This window comes from Halichoerus grypus, chromosome 1 (assembly GCF_964656455.1).
Source record: "Halichoerus grypus chromosome 1, mHalGry1.hap1.1, whole genome shotgun sequence".
Taxonomy (NCBI): Eukaryota; Metazoa; Chordata; class Mammalia; order Carnivora; family Phocidae; genus Halichoerus; species Halichoerus grypus.
The window spans coordinates 82,179,967-82,195,785 of NC_135712.1; the positions used below are offsets into that span (position 1 = coordinate 82,179,967).

Here is a 15,819-nt window from a genome sequence, read left to right on the forward strand (position 1 = left end):
ACAGATATCCCACAGGACATCACACTGAACCATTACTTAGATGACATTATGCTAATTAGACAGGACAAGCACAAAGCAATTATTATGTTGGAAGCTTTGCCAAGACACGTGTATTCCAGGAAGTAGGAGGCAAACCCGATGAAGATTAGGGACCCAAGGGGTCAGAGGCATGCCAGATATCCCCTCCAAAATAAAATACAGATAGTTTGCATCTTGCATCCTTTCCACAAAGAAGAAGCCATAGAATCAGGTAGGCCTTTTTAGGGTCTAGAGGCAACATTCCACAGCTAGGAAAATTTCCTCTGGCCCATTCACCGGGGGACATAGAAAACTATCAGTTTTGGGTGAGGCCTGAGCGGGAGAGGGCAGTACAGCAACTCCAGGCTGTAATGCAATCAGCTCTGCTGCTTGAGCTACACAATCAGGCAAACCTCATGTTGGAGGTATCAGTGGTGGGTAAAGGTACAGTATGGAATTTTTGGCAAACTCCAGTGGGAGAATGATAACACAGGCCCTGAGTATTCTGGAGACCATGCCATTTGCGGCAGAGAAATAGATGCCCTTTAAGATACAGCTCGTGGCATGTTACTGGGTCCCGGAACACTTGACTTCGGGCCACTGTTACCACATATCCAGAATTGCCCATGTTGAGCTGAATTCTGTCAAATCCACTAAGTAATGAAGTCAGTCATAAAATGGGTAATAGGACAGAGGTCAATAAATTACAGCTCATGGTTGGGCCACCCGTTTTTGTAAATAACATTTTGTGGAGTACAGCCATGCCCATTTGTCTACAGCTGCTTTACAACAGCAGAGTTGAATAGTTGTAATAGAAACAGGTCCACAAAACTTAGAATATTTACTATCTTCCCTTTTACAGAAAATTTGCCAAGCCTCTGGGCAGTTAAATGTTTAAATTTATAAGAAACTACTGAACAGTTTTTCTAAAATGGTGTTTGTCTTTCTCTATCTGGCTAATTTTACTTAGCATAATGTCTTTCCAGGTTCATCCATGTTGTCGTAAATGGCAGGTTTTCTTTCTCATAGATGAATATTATTTCATTGTGTACATTTATACTGCATCTTCTTGGTTCATCCAGTCGATGGACACCTAGGTGGTTTCCACATCTTGGCTATTGTGAATAATGCTGCAATGAGGGTGGAAGTGCAGGTATCTCTACAAGGTACTGATTTCCTTTCTTTCGGATATATACCGAAGTGGGATTGCTGGCTCATATGGTAGTTCTATTTTTAATTTTCTAAGCCACCTCCATACTGGTTTCCATAATGGCTATTTTACATTCCCACCAACAGTGTACAAGTGCTCCCTTCTGTCTACATGCCCACCAACATTTGTGATCTTTTGTCTTTCTGATGGTAGCCATCCCAACGGGTGTGAAGTGATATCTCATTGTGGTTTTGATTTGTATTTTCCCTGATGATTAGTGATATTGAGCACCTTTTCACATAGCTGTTTGCTATTTGTATGTCTTCTTTGGAAAAATGTCTATTCTGGTCCTTTGATCATTTTAGGTTGGGTTATTTGGTTTTTGCTATTTTTTATAATTAATGAACAGCATGCATCACTTCATTTTATTTTATTATTTTTTTAAATTTTCATTTATTTATTTGTCAGAGAGAAGGAGAGAGAGAGAGCACGAGCAGGGGGAGCAGCAGGCAGAGGGAGAAGCAGGCTTCCTGCTGAACAAGGAGCCCGATGTGGGACTCGATCCCAGGACCCTGGGATCATGACCTGAGCCGACAGCAAACACTTAACTGACTGAGCCACCCAGGCGTCCCTATTTTTTGCTATTGAGTTGTATGAATGTATTTTACATATCAACCCGTTGGTTTGTAACCCTCCTGGAAGCTTCCCAGGTGCAATCTAAAATCAGCCCCCAATTTTCTCTTGCATTACAGTTCTTTTTTTCTCATTGATTTGTGGGAGTTACTTATATATTAAAGAAAGTAGCCCTTCATCTGTGATAAGAGTTATAAAATTATTCCCAGTTTACTGTTTGTTTTTTCCTATGTATGTTTTGCTGGGCAGAGTTAAAAAAACTGAATTTGATTAATTTTCTTTTATAGTTTAAGCACTGTGTTACACTTAGAAAAACCTTCCCTCTTTTAAGATCTCCCATGATGTTTTCTAGCCTCTTTTATGCTTCCATCTTTTATATTAATCTCTTATTCTTTTAGAACTTATTTTGATTTTAGGTATGAGAAGTAAGGATTCAACTTTATTCCCCAGAGAGCTAGCCACTTGTTCCAATACCACTTCTTGAATTATTGAGTCTTAAAATCTAGAATGTATGTTGAATTTTACTAATGACCTGTTAAGCATCTATGAACATAAGATTTTTTCTTTTAAACTATTAAGATATTAATTAATTATATGAACATTGAATCATTTCTTGTAACATCTTCCATTTCATCCAAGTTTTCAAATTTCTTTGCTTACAGTTGAGCAAAATTAGTCTCCTACAAATCTATAATCTGTTTTCTGTATCTGTGACTTTTCTCCCCTTATTTTTTTTATCATGACAAGTGTGCCTTTTTCTCCATTTACTTTTATTAAATTAGTTAACTACATTATTAATTTCTTTTCTAAACCTCTGGATTTATTAGTTCTTTAGTATTAGTTTTCTTAACTCATTAATTTCTTCTTTTATTGTTACTAATTTCTTTTTTTTTTTTTTTTAAAGATTTTATTTATTTATTTGACAGAGAGAGACACAGCGAGAGAGGGAACACAAGCAGGGGGAGTGGGAGAGGGAGAAGCAGGCCTCCCGCTGAGCAGGGAGCCCAATGTGGGGCTCGATCCCAGGACCCTGGGATCCTGACCTGAGCCAAAGGCAGACACTTAACGACTGAGCCACCCAGGCGCCCTGTTACTAATTTCTTTATTCTGCTTTCCTTATGTTTATTTTTGCGTTTTTTAGCCCTTGAATTGGATGATTATTTTACTTCCATTATGAATTTGCTTATCAGCCCTGCTTTAACTATGTCCAAATAAGCATCTGTATGTAGTGTTTTCAGTGTTTTTATTTTCTAGATATTTTGCAATTTCGGTTTTGACTTCCTCTATTTCCCAATAGTGCACTAAAACACTTATTTATTTTTATTTATTATTATTATTATTAGAGAGAGAGAGAGAGCACTCCCAAAGGACAGGAGGGGGTAGGGGGAAAGGAAGAGAGAATCTCAAGCAAACTTCGGGCTGAGCAAAGAGCCCCACCCTGGGCTGAGCCTGAGATCATGACCTGAGCCAAAATCAAGAATCGGAAGCTTAACCCACTGAGCCACCTAGGTGCCCCTCACTAAAACACTTTTTTAAAAAACTCGGGTAGTTTTAACTTTTTAAAATTTTATTTTAGTTATTTATTTCAGGTTTTTTTATTTTCTCCTTTCTTGAGAACACTAGAAAATCCGTATTTTGCTCTTCATCCCATTTGACTTTTCCCCCAGGACTCCGCCTCCACCCCTGTCTCCAGCCTTTAATGATAAAGGTCAGGAGGCGGGTTCTCCTTAAAGCGCGAAGAGAACGAAGGAACCCAGCGGGCCAATAGAGGGCACAGCAACCCAGGACCCACAGGTGCTCAGGAAGGTGAGGGCGGACCCTGCGTTCCGCAGGCGCCACACCCAGGGGGCCCGAAGAAGCAGGGACCACACGCCCGCGGGTTCGTGGCCGATTGGCCAATCGTCGCCCCCGACGCCCCGCTCTGTCCTTTGATTGGTTTTGATGGAGACGCCCCCCCTACACGCCAGAGAGGCCCAGAGCGAGACTCAGACCTGGACGGTGGCCCGTGGAGGACAACAGGCTTGCGGAGCGGAGGCAAGGTTTTGCAGCGAGGGGGAAGCCGCTGGTGTACCAAGGAGTCGGAGAGGGACCGTGCTGTGGGGACATGGCCGCAGCCTCTGCGGTGTCGGTGCTGCTAGTGGCGGCGGAGAGGAACCGGTGGCTGCGAGTCCCGAGCCTGCTGCTGCCGCCTAGGTATCGTGAGGCGGAGGGGCGATGGATCTGTGTCTGGGGCCGGGGGCGGGCAGGGCTGGTGGTAAATGGGCTCCTGCACGCCGCGAGCGGGGCGCAGGGACCGAGGGTGGAGGGGGTGGGGCGGGACCAAGGGAGGACGGAGGGAAAACCGCGGCCCCTTTCGGGGTGTTCTGCTTTCAGTCTTGGCATCAGGAGGGAGACATCTTCACAGCCGGCCCTTCCTTTTCCTCCCCTTTTCCCATATCCACCCCGCAGCCGCCTGCCTCTGTTTTTCCATTTTTGAGGCGTGGGGGAGGGGCGGAGCTGGGTCGGCCGCATCCAGGCTCCCCGCACTGTCGCGGCGAGAGCGACGCCGGCTCAGCTGGTGCGGTTAACCTGGTGCTTTCACTGCGTTCCCTGCGTGGGAGTGTTGATAAACCCCGGCTCTGGTGAAGCCCGGACAGGTCAACGACTTGCCCAAGTTTACACACGTAGTAAGAAATGGAGCCAGGACGCCCTCAAGCGCCTTTTGGTTCGGCTAGCCCCGGTCACGTGTCCAGTTCAGAGACCCTTGGAGTTCTTTCTCATTGTTGGAATGGATCAGGTTAAGAAAAGCAAATTTATCTTCCAGAGGGCCGAGAGGCTGTTTTGTCAAAAGTTCTTGGAGGCAAGTTAACTAACCTGACTCCAGATCAGTTTCAAATTGTGACTGTAAGCTTCAATGACAATAACTTTGGCACCCTCAGGTTTCCAGGTAGCAGGCTTCCCTATCTTGCTTTGCTTCTTCACCTTTCTCCTCCTCACCTCCTTCTCCATTCTGGGAAGACGGCATAGCTTAGGGCTGAAGGGCGCTCAGACTGCAGTCAGAAGCCAGGGATCTCAGCTTTGCTACTCACTAGCTGTGTGAGCAACTTTGGGCAAGTTAATGTCTCCGTGCTTCAGTTTACTTACCTAGGAGGAGGTGATGATATTATTCCTAGAGGAGATAATATTAGTACCTAGGATTGTGTGAGTTAAATGAATTAATACAGGAAAGAGGCTCAAACAACCTTGTGCATATGAATCAATCCATAGATGCAGCCTTTGCAGACTTCCATTTGGGTCAAGTTTTTTGCTTGCTTTTGTTTTCCACAAGTTACTGTAGAGGTATTTAGATTTCAGTTACTTAATTTTAGGACTAGCCCCAGAGTATAAAATAAGACAGTTGGTAAAAGCAGTGTTAGTGCTCCTCTCTTTCTCCTCATTTTTCTTTTCTTAGGTTTCCAGGGCTCTTCAGGAGATCACACAGACCCATTTTCTCTCTCTTCCCTCTCCCTCTCAAATCTTCCCTACTGTGTATAGAACTGTTCTCAAGTACCTGTGATCCTGGAAAATGTTAGCGTTGTTAATGGCATAAGGGATTACAAATCTTGCCACGATAGAGGGTGGTTACATGTCTTGTAATGATTCTCTAGTAACTCAGAGAAAAGAAATCTGGTGGTGGGATTTTAGAAATGAGAATCAACTGATACAGAAGTTATCTTGAATTAGGGTGGAATTATCTCATGGAAGGAACTTCTTAATTTTGTTTTTTAAGCCATTGTTTTAAGTTGTAGCTTAGATAATGGTGAAAAATGGAATATCCCAATCAAAACATGGTTGGGATAGAGGATTATGTTAAGTGGTGTGTATGTATGTGATTGTCTGTCTTGACTAGAATGGCAGAAGAAAACTTTAGTTCAGCGGTGGCCTTGAAACTTAATCAGAGTTTTAAGCTGGATTTACCAAGAAGCAGCCATTTTATAGATCCGTCTGTGCAGGACAGGCCTTGAATCTTATAAAAAAAAGAAACACCAAAAACCTATCTGAAGAATGTGATGGGAGGATGCCATGAACTAGAAGATGCCTTTTAAAGATAAGGAAAAACGACGTTTCTCCTTAAAGATCAAGAGAGTGAGGTCAGTGGAATTGGAAAGATGTGGGAAAGCAGTAACCTCCTGAGGAAGCTGTCTTGTGGAACTCAAGTGCCATAGCTGTGGGTCTTCCCCCCCAGCCCTTAATGGATGTCAGGGTCTGACTGCGTGTGCATCAGAGGCCAATGACTGCCGGCCCCACTGTATAATCCCACCTCCTGCACCTCCGCCCCCGGGAATTGCTAGTCCTGTTCAGTTACCTCGTTATATACACAGCATATACATGCTACACATACATAGTTGCATAGAATCTAATGTACATTATGCTTTTTATCACCTGCTTTGTAAATGATCTCAAATGGTTAGTTCTTTATAACCATAGTTTTGCCAAATCTTCCAGATATGGATGGAAAAGACGAAGATGGAATTCCTTCTGCAATTTGTTGTTTTCCCAGTGTATTCTTTTTAGCGACACCTGATAGGCATTATACTTTTTGTTCCCAGAGTGAATGTGGCCTGCTTTCTGTCAGCTCTTGGTTACAGTTTTGTAACTTACTGTATCAATAGGTATCATGGAACTTAAAAATTGTTTTAGACCTTAATGAACTTCTACCTAGTTAAGACACCTCAAACAAGTCGTTTAGCCTCCCTGGTTCTCCATTTCTTATTAATACAAGGACTCAGCTTAAATTATATACTTTGACAACTGAAAAGTATCTTCAAGAGCACCTGTTGGAGTCTCCTGTCTTCTGTGAGGACACTGAAGTCTGAGTTGTAAAGTGAAAATTGGGTCTTGAAAGAGGGAAAAAATCTTAGATGTTACCATAGTTACTATACCCTCCAAGGCTCAACCCCTCCTACAAAATCTTAGTATTCATGTTTTTGCATTAGGGGGCCATAATGAAAAAAGCCTGGAGAAACACTGATGTAAAGAGACTTGCCTGGGGTCACCAACAGCTGGTCGGTGGGGGCTTTCCTGGCCCCATAGCCAGCATTCTTTCTGCTGCCCTTGATCAACTCCTTCTCTTTACTTCTCTGGGCTTAATTGTTCAAGCCTGTCTTATGAGTTTTCAGGGGTTGAATTAGATCGGTATTTTTCAAGCCATAGTTTGACCAGCGTATTTTATTTAGTAAACTGGAATAGAACAGAGAGTATCAAAACGCAGGGAAAATCTTTTGTCATGAAACTTCTGTTTTGTGTGTGGAACAACTTGTGAAGTCAAATATAGTTTTTACTTTGGGTTCTAGTCAAAAGAGTTTGAAAAAGCTGAACTGGATGTTCTTGAAGTACCTTGACTTTCTTCTTTTTTTTTTTTTTTAAAGATTTTATTTATTTATTTGAGAGAGAGAATGAGATGAGAGAGCATGAGAGGGGGGAGGGTCAGAGGGAGAAGCAGACTCCCCGCCGAGCAGGGAGCCTGATGCGGGACTCGATCCCGGGACTCCAGGATCATGACCTGAGCCGAAGACGGTTGCTCAACCAACTGAGCCACCGAGGCGCCCACCTTGACTTTCTTCTAATTGTTGGTGACTCTGTGGCCATATGCCAGCCTCTGGAACGAGCAGGTTAGCTGGTCCATCTCCATCTCAAGGACACGCCGTGCCAGGGAAAAGAGCCAGCACTGTAACTTCCAGTTTCTAGAGGAATTTTCTTCCCACAAAGAAAGTCTTTAAGTCACTTTGTAGGCTTCAGGCTTAACGAAGGTCATATCTGGATTTGGTTTCAAGTCTTAAAAATTTTTGATTCTTTTGAAACAACAACTGATCTTGTGTATCCTGTTTAATTATAATTCCATTTGGATTCATTTGATAGGAGATGGAGTTGGAAGCAGAGGACCATGAAGTATGCAACAACCACAGGTACGGTCTCTGCTCTCCTTGGCTTTGCTTCAGACTGTGAAATGTTAAATTCCTTAATTTGTGTGTGTAGAATTAGTTCTCATATACTTTTGAAGTTTGGGATTTTCATGATCATTTTCTTAGTAAGTATTGAGTCATGGTTTCTACCTCTTTTTATGTCAAATCTCTCGTTGTTGAGTCTAAAACATATACAGAAATAATTGAGAACATTTAAATATATGTTGTTATTTCTGCCTCTTTGATCATCTTTAGTGCAGTGAATTGCAAAGGCATAACTGTGATGGTCTAAATCAGTGCTTTACAACAGTTCTGTTAAGTAGCAGAATGTTTTTTCAAATAAAATGTTACACGGAATTCCCAACTCTGAAACATATCTAAGTGTAACTTGTGGTTGATTGGATGCAGCTTCCTCCCCACAAGACACACATGCATACGTCATCCCAGCAGCTCTTGTGACAACTCAGGCTCTCTAGATCCCCATAGAAAGACCTTGTTTTAAGTTATATAACCGTACTTTTTGAGAAAAATAATTATTGTAAACTGCCAGGGAACATTCATTTTACGTGTGATGGTGGAAGTGCATTTTACATATTGATACAATAAAATGTCCTCATGGCCCCGGTGCCGGTGTACCGGCGCGGTCCTCACTTACATTTCGAGAGAGCCTCGCATGTCTGTGTATGTGTACGGGCTAGAGGCGGTGGGCAGAGTGACTGAGACTTCAGATTCGGGAGTGCAGCTGACCTGGGTTCCAGTCCTGGCTCCACCATTTCTTTTAGCTGTATTATTTCAGGAAAGTTGTATCTCTGAGTTGTAATTTCTTTAAGATTGATATAATAATAATAGTATCTACTTCATGGGATTATTGTGAAGATTTAAGTCCAGAGTGAGTTTTTAGCACAGGTCCTGAGGCATAAGTACTTATGAAAGATTAATTACTGATGGGCGTTTGGGGCTATTGTAATTTGACCTTTGGCATTATCAAAGCATCTTTTCATTTTAAAGTTGAAAAAGCTGAATAATTTAAGAGTTGATGTTAATGAGGGCATCTTGAATTTCAATGAAGAGAAAAAAAGGCACTAATATTAGTTAAAATGGTTATTTGAGGCTCTGCTGTGTTGATTTTACGAAAACAAACGTTTATCGGCTGGTTCCTATCATGAGATGGTTATTTCGCTTTCTCATTCTTTGCTCTCTGGTAACATTTGTGTGTGATTTTCATGGTGTTTTAAACAGGACGAAACATTGCCAAACTCCTCATTGCAAACAGAGGAGAAATTGCCTGCAGGGTGATACGAACAGCCAAAAAAATGGGTATACAGTCCGTGGCTGTGTACAGTGAGGCCGACAGGACCTCCATGCATGTCAACATGGTATGTTGTTAAAAACTGAAAGTCAAATTTTGTAAGTGATTGGCTTTTTTTATTGTGTTGGTATTTTACTTCTTTATGTTGACAGTTTATGTTTGTTGTGTTCACAGGGCATAAGTGGGTAAGTTCTCTCATCCCTGTTGGGAACGGTTTCCAAACATAACACCAGTTGAACGAAACAGTTTGTTTGGGTTGTGTAGTTGACTTACGGGCAAAGTCCTGTCTCATCAGGGGTTGGTTAAGACAATTCACAGAATGTGGCCACAGATCATACTTTGAGCGGCACATACCCGGATCCCCCATGTACAAGAAGGATCCAGGTTCCAGTCTTAGCAACTACCACTTACTCACCAAGGGATCTTCGACAAGTCACTTAATGTTTCTGAGCCCTGGCTTAACTATAAGATTATAAGTAAAAGGATCCTGCTCCCCTGAGTGTTACCACTTGTTACTAGCTGTTATTCACCAGCCAGAACCAACCATGGATGAATTCAACTCTTGGTCTTCCTTACGCCTGTGGCAAGACCGAGCAGTGACAGAGATTCGTGGCAACTGGCCGCCGCTGGGCTTTCAGCATTGCATGGCAGGCCCATGGGCTCCCTGGCCACTTTTCTTTCTCATCCTGTGTAGTGACCAACTCAAGCCTGCTTTGCTCCATTCCAGCCTCTGACTCTCCCTCTAACCACCTATTCTCAGATGATGATCTTGATTCACAGAGGAAGAAGAAGTGCACTTCTTCTGTTCGCTGCCTCAGCATCTGTCCTCGTCCCGTCCAAGGCTAGTTGTCTTCCTGTGCTCTGCAGTCCTCCTCTTACCTTTTCAAACATCTTCCAGCTTCTTCTTTTCTCGCTGTATACTCTCTAGATCATTTCATCTCCTAGGGCTTTGCTGACCCTTCCAAATTTCTATTTCTATTTCTAGGCCATACTCTTTTGAATGTGCTACAAGTACATCCAACTGCCCGCGCGACATCTCCACGTGGATGTGTCACAGCTACCAAACTAACGTGCCTGAAATTGAACTCATGACTTTGTTCTGTAGTGAAGCTGCGTTTCCTGCAGACTTCCCTAACCCAGCAGATGGCAACAGTGTGGCCCATAAAAGCCATAATGCCAGAGGTCTGGGCGTCTTGGAACATCTTCTGTCTTCCCACCACACCACTCTACATGACTTCCCTTCCCCATTTGGGCAGTCACCTGGTGCGGTTTATTCTGGTTCCCGAACACTGCTTTCCTCTTCTTTCTGCCCTCCCCCCTTGGCACCTTAAGTCAGAGCCACCCTCACCTTTGCTGGTCCGGTGCCGCAGCCTCCTAAGGGGTCTCCCTACTTGCATCTGGACCACTTCCGTGGCATGTTCTACATTGCAGCCAGGCCAGTAGCCTAAAAGCAGATTTTCTCATGGTGTTCCTCTGCTTTAAATGCCTTAAACCTTTTGATCATCTACTGGATTAGCAAGAATTTAAGAGATGGGTAGTATTGTTGGTTATAACGTGGTTAAAAATTAGTATGTTGATGAAACGTATGTTGGTGATACCATTTCAAGGGATGATTAACCAGGAGCTATTAAAATGTCATATCCTTCACCCAGCCCTGCAAATGTTCCTCTAGATCTCAATCCAGATACATGCTCACACGTATATGCAAATAAGGCATTTATGGGAATGCTGCCAGCATCCAGCTTTTTGCCATTATGACCTAAATGTCTGTTCAGAGCTACATGATTAAATGAACTGTGGGACCTCCATCCTGTGGAACGTTATGCGATTGTTATAAAAAAATGAGGTAGACACATGTGCACTAGCAAGGAGGGAGAGCTCCCAAGACATACTGTTAGTGAAAAAAGCAATTACAGAAGTTTGATCCTGTTCCTATAAAAACAAAAACTAAAACTGTATGTGTTTATGTAAATATATACAAATAAATAGGAATATGGATATGGAAGAATATGTCCCAAATTGGTCATAGTAGTTCTATCCGGAAGAGGTTTGAAGTGAGGGAGAGGGGTGGTGCCAAAAGGCTCCTTTGCCTTGGTGTCATTGTTCACGTTCTTTAGAATAAGAGTGGATTTGTGTTTTTGTGGAATTAAAAGTTTAAAAACAAAAAAACAATACCCAGAAAACTTCATTATGTGTTCCCTTGGGAGAAAATCCAAAGCTTTTGGAGGCCCAGGAGGCCCCCTGAAACCTGTGCTCCCTGGTCTGTCCAGCCACATCTCTGGCCCCTGGCCCCTGGCTCACTGGGCTCCAGCCACACAAGCCTCTGTCAGTCCCTCCAATGGACCAAGTTTCTTCCCAGCTCCCACTTTCTTTGTGTGGGAGGCTGGCCCCCTTCTCCATTCCTGTTCCCATCTCCACATCCTCCACCCATTTGCCTGGCCAAGTCCTGGTCCTCCTGGAGGAGCCCCTGACCTTCCCTCCCAGCCTTTCCCTGAGCACCCTCAGGCCTGATCATCGGTCTTCCTCTTCACCTGTGTCGTGTCCTTTGTTTTTCCTTCATGGCCTTTATTGCAGTTGTCACTACACGTGTGGATGTATGTTTGATGTCTGTCTCTCCCTCCAGGCAGGGACGTGTGTTCAGTGTTGTGCAGGCAGCTCCTACCTCGAAGCGTGCACGGCACATAGTAGGCATTCAATGAGTCTTCGAATGAATGAGTGAAGTTTTCTCTCTGGTCTGCTTCGAGGGCTGCTGTGATTATGTGGACATTTGAAAGGACAGTGTAAAAAGTAGTTCACAAAAGTAAAGAAAGAGCGTTATCGTCATACTTGAATAATTATATACACTTTAGTAAACTTCATAATTTTATTTCTTGCTTCATACAACTGTCATATTTTATCTCGTCAAATTATACACTTTTGGCATTAGATACATTTAAGGTTATTATTGTTACTAATGATGATACTGTTGCTTTCTCTCCTAAAGACATTTCACTTTAGTGTTTGGTTTATACATAAAAATCAAATTTGGGCATCCTCTTCATGCAAAAGATTCCAAACTGGCTTATTTTTATAGCAGACATGAGCTGGTCCTTCTGTTTCTTAATTCTTGCATTGTTCTTGGGGAGCCAGTCTTTTTATTTATAATAATCAAATGACCCTGAAGCCGTTCTGTTGTGTATTAGTGTGTGCTAGCTGTGAGATCTTTTAAGCACGTACTATTCCTTAAACAGGCAGATGAAGCATATTCCATTGGCCCCGCTCCCTCGCAGCAAAGCTACCTTTCTATGGAGAAAATCATTCAAGTGGCCAAGATCTCCGCTGCCCAGGTAAGAGTCATGAAGAGATTTGCAATGTAAAAGGAATAAGTTTTGTACAATTCACACAAGATTACTTACCATTTTCAGAACTCATTCTTCGTTTTTAGCCATTCCCAAGATTTTTACATTTGATTATGGGGTTGTTGTATACTAGACATGTCCCTTATTCCTCAGTCACTCCACCTTCTCACTGAATCCTGTGCACTTTAGATCTTTTGGGAAACAGGTGGGGAAGGGTTTATATTACAAATTAAAATTAAGAGGGAATTCTGTCCTTCTACCATTAAAACCAGAGCCTAGGAACATCAGATCCTTCGTGGGAAATAGATGGTGCTATAAATTTCAAGAAAAAATATAATCAAGAAAGAAATCTGTTGTCCTCTGACTTCCCACTCCCATTCTAGTCCCTGCCCCACTCCCAAGTTTTCCAGTCTCCCAGGTTCAAAACTCCAATATTATTACATCAAAATAAAATAGGAACAAACTGTGCAGAGTCTTTGTTTGAAATTTCTTCGGAAGTAGTTCTTTTTTTTGAAGATTTTATTTATTTGTCAGATCGAGACAGAGAGGGTGCGTACAAGCAGGGGGAGCGGCAGGCAGAGGGAGATGCAGGTTCCCCACTGAGCAAGGAACCCAATGTGGGACTTGATTCCAGAACCCTGGGATCATGACCTGAGCCCAAGGCAGATGCTTAACCGACTGAGCCCCCAGGCGTCCCAGAAGTAGTTCTTTTTTATCACACAACCAGACTTTATGATTTCTCATCTAGATTTCTGATTCTCAGCTGGTTTCCCTCCTTCTAAGTCCATTACCTATCCAGTGAGTTCTCCATACTCTTTAGACAAGTGTTTTTTTTTTTTAATTATGTTGTTAGTCGCCATATATTACATCATTAGTTTTTGATGTAGTGTTCCATGATTCATTGTTTGCGTATTAACACCCAGTGCTCCATTCAATACGTGTAGACAAGTGTTTGTTAAACACTAGTTTCATTATTATTCCCTGCTCTTTTTTTTTAATAACCTCACCCTTTCTCATCCTAGCCCCTAGTGAGTAATCTTCCTAGGTTGCTGTGGTTACAGGTTAGAGTTCAAACTCGTTAGCCTAGCATTTAAGAGTGTCCAATATTTGTCAAAACTTTTTTCTCATTGCCAGTTCTTTTATTAGCGTTACCATGAACTTTTCTCAGTCTCCTTTATACACATGCTTATTTTTTCTGAGCATTTGCATGTATTATTCACCTGCCTGAAGTACTCTGTTCCCCCTTCTCTGATCCTTCATGGCTTTATTCTCAGCAAGCATTCCTTGGTCTCCTGCTTTGTGCCAGCTTCTAAGCATGGATGCAGCAGTGAATAAGACACATAGTTCCTACCCTGTGAAGCTACACTCTAGTAGGTGGGGCAGACAATAAATACTTAAACAGGTAAAGAAATAATACAATTAAGAATGTTGTAAGTGGTGGAGAAAAGTAAAGCAGGATAAGGGGATAAAGACAGGTTAGGAGATACTTTAAAATCGGCTGGTCAGTAGAGGCCTTACCAAAGAGGTGACAGTTGAACAGAGACCTTGACTGACGAGGAGCCAGCCATATGAAGGATCTGAAGAGTGAGATTCAGGCAAATGCAATTGCCAAGACTCTGAGATTAAAACAAGCTTGGCGTTCAAGGGAGAGTAATATTCAGTGTAGATGGAGTAAAGGCAGTGAGGGGCTGTCATTCAGGATCCAGTCAGGAACACTGAAATTCCATTACATATTTCTTTTTTGTTGTTGTTTTTAGGAGAGAGTATTATTACCTTCATTTTACAGATCGTAAAATCTAATGCACAGAAGGTTACATGATAACCCAAATTATCTAGTCTCCCTAATCAGAGGATGGCCCATGGCATTGTTTGGGAGCTCAGTAGAAATGCAGACTTGTAAGCCTTACCCCAAACCACTGTAATTTACATTTAATGCATAATTTGCATTTTTTAAAAAATCCCCAGATACCTTGAACACAAAACTTATCATTGAAAGAGAGGATTAAATAAAAGTCTCCTGACTTCCAGCCCGTTAGATCAGGCTGAGCAGTAGAACTTTGTTGCCCTGCATTTTGGTAAAAGGGAAGGTATTATTTAATCAGAAATTTCAATTAATTAAAAATAGTTTCTTGTAGGGGCGCCTGGGTGGCTCAGTCAGTTAAGCATCTGCCTTCGGCTCGGGTCATGATCCCAGGGTTCTGGGATCGAGCCCCATGTCTGGCTTCCTGCTCAGCAGGGAGTCTCGTTCTCCCTCTGCCCCTACCCCTGCTCCTCATGTTCCCTATCTCTTTCTCAAATAAATAAATAAAATCTTAAAAAAAAAAAAGTTTCTTGTAAGCAAGCCAGCTTTCTTATTTTATCATTGTTTTGTACTCTAATCAGTTATTTCCTTAGAGGTGAAAATCTCCCACCCCCCCCCCGTTTTTTTTTTTTTTTTGAGAGAGAGAGATAGAGCAGGGGAGGAGGGTGGATGGTGGGGAAGGGCAGGGGGAGAGGGAGAGAGAATCTTAAGTAGACTCTGTGCTGAGTGCAAGCCCTACCAGGGCTCAACCTCATGACCCTGAGATCACGACTTGAGCGGAAACCAAGAGTCAGACACTTAACCGACTGTGCCACCCAGGCACCCCTCAAATCTCCCTTTTTAGTGATAGTTTGCTGAGACCATTTTTCAGTTTAAGTAACAACCCTGTAGCAAATGAATGATATGCTAATTCTGGGGAATTTATTAACTCTGTGTCTATCTGGACTAGTATTCTATTAGATGCGATACTAACAAACAATGAAGAAAGAATAAATAATTTTCACAACTTTGCCTGGATATTCAAGATTTGAGATGGCTTGTAAACATTACAGGTAGTAATTAAAACAAAGAATAACATCAGAAAAATTAGTAATATGAGACTATTATTGGGTTAGGGGTTGGAATTAAGTCAGAAAACTTAAGCCAAAGAAACCCACTTCAGTTCTTCCTGGAATCCTGATTGAAAAGGAAATTTGGTGGGTTACGATTGACAAGGCTCTCTAATAAAAGGATACTTGTCAATTAGGGGAGTAAACCTTGCTTTAACTTTGAAGAAGAAACTTACTGATCTTTCTGATATAGGACTTTGAATAACGTTTGTCTAATGATTTTGAAAGAAGGTTGCCCAGAATGTAGAGTTGTTAATGTAGCCATTTTGACATAGGCATTTTTATGCATGCTAGAGTAACATTTGCACGTGAGCTAAATTTCTCGTGATTTGCTGGTGACGTGGCTAACTTGAGAGAATCTAGAAAATGTAATGGTTCTCTAGTTCTCTTGATTGTCATTTGTCTAAGATCTTCGCCGCATGGGAAAGATCAGGTAGTGAGTGCTGGCTGAAGATTAGAATCCCCTGAGGAGCCTTTTAAAGAGACTATTGCCATAGTGCTTTGGGGGCGGGCCCTAGAGTTAGTTACTGGAAGAGAGCT

The 15,819-nt window shown here is 42.3% G+C and overlaps 2 protein-coding genes across 4 annotated transcripts in view; both read left to right on the forward strand.

The window, feature by feature from the left end:
* LAMP3 (lysosomal associated membrane protein 3) overlaps window positions 1-3,642 on the forward strand; it is a 40,736-nt gene extending 37,094 nt beyond the window's left edge. The window contains exon 6 of one of the 2 annotated variants that reach the window (XM_078068570.1): window positions 3,469-3,642. In XM_078068570.1, coding sequence (XP_077924696.1) covers window positions 3,469-3,569 — 101 coding nt within the window. In that variant the 3' untranslated portion in view covers window positions 3,570-3,642. Of the gene's footprint in view, window positions 1-1,636; window positions 1,911-3,468 lie in introns of those variants that run through there. The other variant, XM_078068566.1, reaches the window with a different exon arrangement.
* Window positions 3,643-3,768: 126 nt separating this feature from the next.
* Window positions 3,769-15,819, forward strand: part of MCCC1 (methylcrotonyl-CoA carboxylase subunit 1) — a 58,906-nt gene continuing 46,855 nt past the window's right edge. Inside the window, exons 1-4 of one of the 2 annotated variants that reach the window (XM_078068551.1) lie at window positions 3,769-3,994; window positions 7,679-7,725; window positions 8,962-9,098; window positions 12,262-12,357. In XM_078068551.1, coding sequence (XP_077924677.1) covers window positions 3,906-3,994; window positions 7,679-7,725; window positions 8,962-9,098; window positions 12,262-12,357 — 369 coding nt within the window. In that variant the 5' untranslated portion in view covers window positions 3,769-3,905. Of the gene's footprint in view, window positions 3,995-7,678; window positions 7,726-8,961; window positions 9,099-12,261; window positions 12,358-15,819 lie in introns of those variants that run through there. The other variant, XM_078068556.1, reaches the window with a different exon arrangement.